Source organism: Caloenas nicobarica, chromosome 17 (genome assembly GCF_036013445.1).
Source record: "Caloenas nicobarica isolate bCalNic1 chromosome 17, bCalNic1.hap1, whole genome shotgun sequence".
NCBI classification, from domain to species: Eukaryota; Metazoa; Chordata; class Aves; order Columbiformes; family Columbidae; genus Caloenas; species Caloenas nicobarica.
Genome location: NC_088261.1, coordinates 11,792,657 through 11,801,626, shown reverse-complemented (window position 1 = coordinate 11,801,626; position 8,970 = coordinate 11,792,657). Strand labels below are relative to the sequence as shown.

The window sequence follows — 8,970 nt, the reverse complement described above, 5'->3', positions numbered from 1 at the left end:
CCACACTGCAGGGAACCCAACTGGGACCATTTTGGGGTTCCCAGTGTGGAGGGACAGTGTGGCCACCATTACATGGGGCTGGACCATCCTGGAGGAGACCCAGGGACACGATATGGCTTGTAGGGCTGTGGATGCCCCATCCTTGGAGAGCATCACCTTTAATTGACCCTCCATGGATGCCTTCACCCCAAATCACCCTGCCAGAGCAGATGGAGGGGGTCAGCACCCCATGAGGACACACCACCCAGCCCCAGGTGGGCACTCACATCAGTTTGTGGATGACCACATCTTGGTAGCCCTCTGTGTGCTTGTAAACCTCCCTCATCTGGAAGACAAAGAGAAACCACGGGGAGATCTGGGCATCAGCCCCAACTTGCCCTGATTGTCCCCCCAACATGTCCCCCAGCATGGGGGGCATCGCTGTGCCCTGACCCGCTCCGTGAATTCCTTCTTGAAATCCTTGAAAGCTGCAAAGGACTTCTCTGCTAGGTCATCTGTGAAATTCCTGTTTTCAACCTTCACCTTCACCTCCACCATCGCATTCACTGTCACTTCTTCAAGCAGAAGGAGACCCGTAAGTGACAGAGCCAGGTGTCCCCATCCCACTCACTGTGCCCTTGGTCATGGGACCAGGTCAATCCCTCCATGGTGACCCCATTCCCAGGTTGGTCCCTCTGAGGTGACCCAACCCCCTTCCCAGATGAGTCCCTCAGTGTGGCCCCATTCCCACATTGGTCTCTCAGTGGTGGCCCGTTCATGGATCTGTCCCTCTGTGGTGAACTCAACCCCATTCTAGGGTCAGTCTCTCCATGGTGGCCCCATTCTCAGGTTTGTCCCTCCATGGTGGCCCCATTCCCAGGCTGGTCCCTCTGTGGTGGCCCCATTCCCAGGCTGGTCCTTCTGAGGTGACCTCAGACCAAATCCTGAGTTGGTGACCCCCAAAGCAGGCCCAGTGTGGTACAGCACACCATGAGATGGCTCCCTACCATCTTGGACCCCGATGATCTCCTTGGCAAACTGGCACTCAAGGCCCTGGAAATTTTCAGGGCATTGGCATCTACTGTTGACCCAGGTGCCACCATTTTGGCAAATAGCTGTCTCACAATAGGTGCTGTAGTACACGCCAGGACACCAGCACTTGATGCTGTCCCACATGGCCCCATTCTGGCATTGACGTGGAAGAGGTACCCCAGGACATGCATGCTGTAACACAGCCCAGAGAAACCCCAGAGGTGCAAGAGAATGCTTGGGGCATGGTGAGAGGTCAAGGAGTAGGGACATGGCCAGGTGGTGCCACCAAGAAGGAGGACTCACCTGGACTGGTGGTGGTTGCTGCAGTGGTGGTGGTTGTAGTAGTGGTGATGGTCATAGTAATTGAGGTGGGGGTCGTGGTCGTAGTAATAGGGACAGTGGTGGTGGTGGTCATAGTGGTAGGTACAGTGGTGGTGGTTGTAATGGTGGGGCTGGGGGTGCTGGTTATAGTGGTAGGGATGGTGTGGGGTATGGTCACAGTGGCAGGGATGGTGGTGGTGGTGGTCACAGTGGTGGTGATCACAGAGACATGCTGTGTCAAGGAATGCCCAACACTCACTTCCAAGGTCCATGAGACTCCTCTGGGCGTGTCCCAGCACCTCCAAGACCCTGTCCTATCCCCACCAGCCCTGGCCGTGGCTTGTCCCCACTGTGGAGTGAGACCGGGAACAGAAGCAGGGTGGGGACAGGGGAATGGGGACGTAGGATGGGGGACACACGATGAGGACATGGGACGAGAATATGGGACATGGGATGGGGATGTGGGATACAGGATTAGGATGTGGAACATGGGATGGGGACATGGGACATGATGTGGGGATGTGGGACAAGGGATTAGGACACGGGATGAAGATTTTGGACTTGGGATGGGGATGTGGGACATGGGATGAGGACATGGGACATGGGATGGAGACGTGGGACATGGGGATATGGGACAGGCCTGGGAGGTAGCACCAGGCCAGGGACATCAGATGACACCCATATGTCCCCTGCCACAACCAGTCTCCTACAGAGTACTTGGGGACCCGACCAATCCCGTGTAGCCCCTGTCTGCTCCGCATCCTGATGCCACCACAGAGGGGACACAGAGAAGGGACATCTTGGCCACATTTGGGGCCATGGTGGCTGAGGGTCATGGTGGTGACAATCTATGGGGTGCTGGTGTCCCCACAATATCCTCACCCAGGGTTGGGAGCAGTTCCTGGTAGGAAGCCATCCATTGCCCAGATGTCATTGAGGTCACCTGGGGGTGTCACCAAGCAAGGGACACAGACAATTCCTTGAGCAGATGTCACACTCCCCATGTCAGGCGATGTGGCCCAGCAGGTGACAAAGGGTCCCATATGGGGACACCGGGGTGGGAAGGGATGAGCTCAGGTGGTCCCTAAGTGTGAGGGGACACTGGGACACCCTCATGGGGTGGCAGTGCTGTGTGGGGAGGCTGCAATGTCATGGAGTAATGCTGCTGTGGGGTGGCCCTGCCATGGGTGACAGTGTCACGGGGTGACAGGGCCGGGGGCTGTGCAAGATTTTGGGGTGGATCCATGCAGTTTTGGGGACAATCCATGTGAGCTTGGGTCTGTGTGAGATTTTGGGGTGAATCTCTTCAGGCTTGGGGCACAAGGACAGTTGGGGTGAAATCCATATGAATTTGGGGGTGAATCCATGTGAATTTGGGGGTCAATCCACAGGGATTTGGGAGTCATGTCACTTTTGGAGTGGATCCACGTGGTTTTGGGGTGGATTCATGTGGTTTTGGGGTACAGTGACACTTGGGGGTGGATCCATGGGTTTCTGGGGTGCAGCACCCATTTTGCAGTGAATCTGTGCAGGATTGGGGGCTGAGCTGGATGTTCCCCCCACTCAAGACCCCTCCGGGCCCCACAGGAAGGTGCTGAGACCCAAATGAGTCACCCCCGCCTGAGTCACTCCCCCCCTGGGGCTGGGGGGTTTGGGGAGCGGGGGCAGATGCCGGGGGGGTCGTGCTGGGGTCCACAATAAGGACTCGTTTTTGGGGTGCAGTGGGACATGCACGTGCATGGCTGGGGGGGGGTGAGTGCACCCCTGTGTCTCACACTCGTGTCCGTGCCTGTGACGGGATGTGTGTCCCCCCAACCCCGGCGTCCCACTGTCTGCTCCAGCCCCGTCCGTGAATAATCCCCTTCCCGACGCCTTGTTTGGGTGGAAAAGCAGTAAATTTGGGTTTCTGAGGAAATTCCTCTCCCCTTACTCCTTTCCCTGCTCCCCCCGCCCCCGCTGACACAATGGCCAATTTTGGGCAAAATAACGCCGGAAAAAGGTTATTTTCCAGTATATTTCTGGGCTGCAGGTTTGGGGTGGCACAACTCATGGTCCGCGACCCGCCCCCCCAGTTCCCCTCAACCCCTTTACGAGCCCCTGGGGAATCCCCATAAGGGTGGGTACCAGTGGGTCTCTGCGGGATCTATGGGGCACTGGGAGCATGGGTGGGCGTTGGGCCCGATCCTGGCGCCGTTTCAGCCCGGGTTATTTTTACCCCGGGGTGGTTTGGCCACCGTCCCCGCCCCCTCGCCCCCTCCATCCGGAACCGTCTCTCGGAAGGACCCAGGCGTCCGGGCAGCGCACCCAGTGTCCCGCCCCGCCCTCCTCTCTGGCCAAGAGAACCCAGGCGTCCGGACACCCGCCGCCGCCGCCGCCGCGGGTTCGGGCTCACTCAGCGCCCTGGGAAGGGACCCAGGCGTCCGGGCAGCCCCCGCCCCCGCCCGTGTCGGCTCCACGCGCCTGAGCCTCTCTCAGCCCTGGGAAAAGAACCCAGGCGTCCGGGCACCGCGGGGTTTCCCAGCCCCCCCGCGGTGTCACCGCAGCCACCGCGTCACCCCGCAGGAAGGGGCTCTGGCGTCGCCCTGGGGAGAAACCCGGGTTCGAGGAGGCGGTGACACCCTGATCGGATGCCTGGGTCCTCTGAGATCTGTGACACCCCGTCAGGTCACCCGCCCCCCCATAACGCCACCAAAGGGCCACCCGTGGGGATGGGGGGATGTGGGGGACGTGGGGGACACTAGATGCCACTGAGGACATGGGACACATGTGGAGACACAGAGGGGACGCAGGAGACGTGAGGGGGACACACTGGGGACATGGGGGAGCACAGGAGGCCAAGGAGGCCACTGGGGACATGAGGGAGGCACTGGGAACACGGGACACAGGGAGGGGCATGGGGACACGAGTTGGTGACACACACACCCCCTCCCCTGGCCCCTCCCTCTGCCCTTTAAAGCCGCTGCCAGGGCCGGATGCCGCCCAGAGCCAGGAGCAGCAGCACTGAGTGGGACTGGGGACACTGGGACGCAGGTACAATAGGGACACTGGGACGCAGGTACAATAGGGACACTGGGACGCAGGTACAATACCGGGACCGACACTGGGAGACTGGGAATGACACTGGGACCAAGACCGAGACATTGGGACTGAAACTGGGGACCAAGGCTAAAACCAGGATACTGGAACCGACACTGGGACCAACACCAGGACCAATATCGGGATACTGGTACCGACACCAGGGTTGATACTGGGGGAGCGGAACCAACACTGGGCCTGAGACTGGGACACTGGGATTGAGACCAACAGGTAAAGGAGCAATAGGACTAGGACTGGAACCAGCACCGGGATTGGGACTGGGGCCAGCACTGGAACTGGTATTGGAATGAGCACTACAACTGGGATTAGGATGAGCACCAGGATTGGGAGCAGCATTGGGACTGGAATCAGTACTGGGGTCACCACTGGGGTCACGTTGGTGAACTCAGTGACCTCCAGATGCCTGGGTCCACTGGGAGGGACTTGGGTCATCAAGGTCACACCAGTGACCCCCAGACGCTTGGATCCCTCCAGGATGCGGGTGGTCCCGGCGGCTCTGGTGGCCCTGGCCTGGGTGGCCCTGGTGGGTGCCAGGATACCAGCGACAGGACGGGTGGCCCAGCTGGTGGCTGATTTCGGGCTGAGGCTCTTCCGGGAGGCAGTGGGACACCGAGGGGACACCAACGTCATCTTCGCCCCTCACGGGGCCACCACTGTTCTGCTGGCCCTTCAGCTGGCCACCGGCAGGCATGGCCGTCACCAGCTTGAGGGTGCCATGGGCTTCAGTATCAATGGTGAGGGTTCTCAGGGTCCTTGTCCCCATGGTGGGGTCCCCACCGCCATGTAGGACACTTTGGGGTCCTTGTGCCCATTGTGGGGACCCCATCCCCACACCAGCTCACCCATGGGTGTCCCAATCCCGATCCTGGATCTCCCACAGGTGTCCCCACACTAGGTCACCTGTGGGTGTCCCTATGCCAGGTCGCCCATGGGTGCCCCCATCCCCACATTTTGACTCAGTTTCCCTGAACCCACAGATCCAGGGGTGGTGGCAGAGCTCTGGGTGCTGCGCCGGGCACTGAGGGGACCCAGACATCTCCTGGCTGTGGCCGAGGGGCTTTTTGTGGGGCAGGGGCTGACGCTGACCCCTGGCTTCGTCCCCCTCTTCACCCGCACCCTCGGCCCCCGGCGCCTGGCCAGGGTTGACTTCCAACAGGGAGAGGGGGCCCGTGCCCTCCTCAACGCCTGGGTGCAGGAGCGGACGCAGGGTGAGACCCTGGGGGGCTCGGGGTGGGGGTGCCTGGACTCCTGGGTTCCTTGGGAATGGGGGTGCTGGGTGCCTGGACGCCTGGGTCCCCCTCCACCACAGAAGGGGACTCCAGGAGCACCCTTGTCCCCTCAGGGCGGATCCGGGGGCTGCTGCCCCCTGGTGCGGTCGGTGCCAGCACGTGCCTGGTCCTGGCTAGCGCCCTCTACTTCAGGGGGGCCTGGAGGAGCCCCTTCCCCACCCTCGCCACCCGCCCCCGCCCCTTCCACAGACCAGATGGCACCACAGTGACTGTCCCCATGATGGAGAAGACGGCCAAGTTCAACTACGGTGAGACCCCTGGCCCTGAGACGCCTGGGTCCCCTGTGTCACCCCAGCCTCCCCATGTCACCTTGAGGTCCCTTATGTCACCCTGCTTGAACCCCCCACCCCATCTCCCGGATGCCTGGATCCCCCCATGTCACGCTGGTTCCCCTGTGTCACCCTGCTTGACCCCCACACCCCATCTCCCAGATGCCTGGGTCCCATCATGTCACCCTGGGTCCCCAATGTCACCTTATTGACCCTCCTGCCCCCCCACCTCCTGGACACCTGGGTCCCCTCTGATGCCACCGTGTCTCCGCAGGGGACTTCGAGATGCCGGGAGGGGTCCCCTATGAGGTGGTGGAGGTCCCCTACGCTGGGGGGGAGGTGGCCATGCTTCTGGTGGCCCTGACCTGGCAGGATGTCCCCATTGTCACCCTCACCGCCTCCTTGATGCCCAACTTGTCACCACCTGGGTCACCAACATGACCCCTGTGACTCGTGTCCTCATCCTGCCCCGGTGAGTCTGGACGCTGGGGTCCCCTTTGGTGTGGGGAGGGGGAATTCTTGGGTCCCTGGGTGGGGGAGATGGGTGAGTCCCTTATGGATGTGGGGGGGACCCCTGGATTCCTGCATCCCCCTAGGGATATAGGGGGGCCCCCCAGATCCCTGGATGCCCTTGAGCAGGGATGATGGATGGGTCCCCTTGGAGATGTGGGGTGGGTGGCTCCAAAAGCCTGGGTCCCCTATGGATGTGGGGAGGGTCCCCCAGATGCCTGGGTCCCCTGCGAACTCCACTGCCCCTCAGCTTCTCCCTAGAGACCAGCTGGGACCTCAAGGCACCACTAAAGTCCTTGGGGGTCCATGCTCCCTTTGACCCCAACGCTGCTGATTTCACCCCACTCTCAGGTAAAAGTTGAGAGTCCCTGGGTGGGTGGTGGGGGGAGCCAGGCGTCCAAGGACCCCCCTCACTCACCTCTCACCCCTGGATCAGCTGAGGAGCCCCTCGTCCTGGGCCAAGTCCTGCAGAAGGTGAGGATGGAGGTGACAGAGAATGGCACCGAGGTGACATCGGCCACTGGTGAGTGACATGGGGGGCCAAGATGCCTGGATCCCTGCATTGGGGAGAGCCAGACACCTGGGTCCCTTTGGGAGGGGAGTGCCTGGACACCTGGGTTCCTTGGGGCTGGGGGTGCCTGGAGGGAGGGGTCTCACTGCTCACGCCCTCCCCTCCAGCTGCCATCATATATTCCCGCATGGCGCCCCTGGAAATCCTCCTGGATCGGCCCTTCCTCTTCCTCGTGCGCCACAACCCCACTGGTATGGGGGGACATGGGGAGGGTGGGAGTTGAGGGGCTGGGGGGAGGTGCCTGGGACACATGGATGTGGGGCTGGGGGAGTTTCGTGTCCCCTAGATCTGGGTTTGGGGGTCCATGCCCTTGGATGTGGGTCTTGGGAGGCTTCACACCCATGGATGTGTGTCTTAGGGGGCTTCATGTCCCATGGATCTGGGTTGAGGAGCTTCACACCTTATCGATGTGGGTCTTGGGGGACTCCATGCCCCATGTCTGGGAGGCTCTGTCCCCCCTTGCTTTGGGTCTGGGCGGCTCCCTGACCCCTCTCTCCCCCACAGGCACCATCCTCTTCGTGGGGCAGGTGACAGAGCCTTGAGTGCCCCAAGGCAGGGTCAGCTCCACGGCAATGTCACCCCCATAGTGGGACCAGCCCCACGGCAGGGTCAACCCTACAGTGGGGTCAGCCCCACGGCATGATGGGCCCCCCCATGGGGGGATGTGGGGTTGGGAGAGCTGTAATTTATTGGGGAGAGTATTACATTGCGGGGAGCCAATCCCCACGTCCCGGTGTTGGGGCCCACCATGACATCCCAGTACTGGGGTCAACCACCACATCCTGATATTGGGGTCAACCCCCCATCAGGACGTTGGGGGTCAACCATCATGTCCCAGTGTCGGGGTCAATCATCACATCCTGGTGTTGAGGTCAACAACCTGTCACGGTGTTGGGGTCAGCCCTCCATCATGTCATGGAGTTGGGGTCAACCACCACATCCCCATGTTGGAATCCACCATCACATTCTGATTTTGGGGTCAACCCCTCATCACAGTGTTGGGGTCAACACCCCTGTCCCAACACGGTGGTCCCAATGTTGGGGTCAGGTTTGGGCATTCAGGGTGTTCGGGATGTTTGGTTTGGGTCAAAATAAAGAGATTCTGGTAACAATGTGGGCTGAGGTGGGGTGGGGGACCCCAAATTGTGCCTGTCATCCCCAAATCTGTCCCCAAGGATCACTAACTGCCCCAGTCACCCTCAAAACTACCCCCAGGGACCCCAGATTACCCCCATGACAACCCCAAATCTGCTCCCCCCACCATGGTGACGGACACTGGGGTGCCCCTCTCTTGCTGTCGCCGTGTAAACTCACCATCATCGCCATGGAAACAGCCCCCCGTCGGTTGTCCTGTTGCCATGGTGACCGGAGTTCCCCTGCCCCCCCTCGCCACCCTGTTGCTATGGTGACAGGAAGACACGCCCCCATCCCCCCCCCCCCCCGCGTCACCAGGGAGGGAACCCCCGGGCTCCCCGCCCCCCACTGCCACGGGACCCCCCCCGTTGCCATGGAAACACCCCCCCCCCGCGACCGCGTTCCGCGCGTCCCGCCCGCTGCCCTCTCCCGTTGCCCGGGCAACAGCCCCGCCCTGACCCCGCCCCCCGGCAGCCCCGCCCTCCGGGGAGCTGCGGCGCATGCGCAGTGAGGCCGGTGCTGGACCAGCGCGAGTCTGACCCCACTGGCCCCAGGGCCTGCCCTGGGCTGGGCCCCAGCGGCCCCCGTTTGTGAGGGAAAGGCTGTGGGTGTTGTGTGCCTAGGCTTTAGGAAAGCCTTTGACACTGTGTCCCACGGCATTCTCCTGGAGAAACTGGCAGCTCATGGCTTGGATGGGCGTATTCCTCCCTGGGTAAAGAACCGGCTGGAGGGCCGGGCCCAGAGAGCTGTGAATGGAGCTGGAGCCAGT

The 8,970-nt window shown here is 61.5% G+C and overlaps 1 protein-coding gene across 1 annotated transcript; it reads left to right on the top strand.

Annotated features, from left to right (window-relative positions):
- Positions 1-1,253: 1,253 nt before the first annotated feature.
- LOC135995877 (plasminogen activator inhibitor 1-like) lies at positions 1,254-7,609 on the top strand. The gene is given in 10 exon segments (XM_065647482.1): positions 1,254-1,711; positions 4,903-5,162; positions 5,406-5,636; positions 5,771-5,965; positions 6,261-6,380; positions 6,383-6,458; positions 6,747-6,847; positions 6,933-7,019; positions 7,175-7,258; positions 7,572-7,609. Coding segments are annotated over 10 exon segments (1,650 nt in total).
- Positions 7,610-8,970: the final 1,361 nt, after the last annotated feature.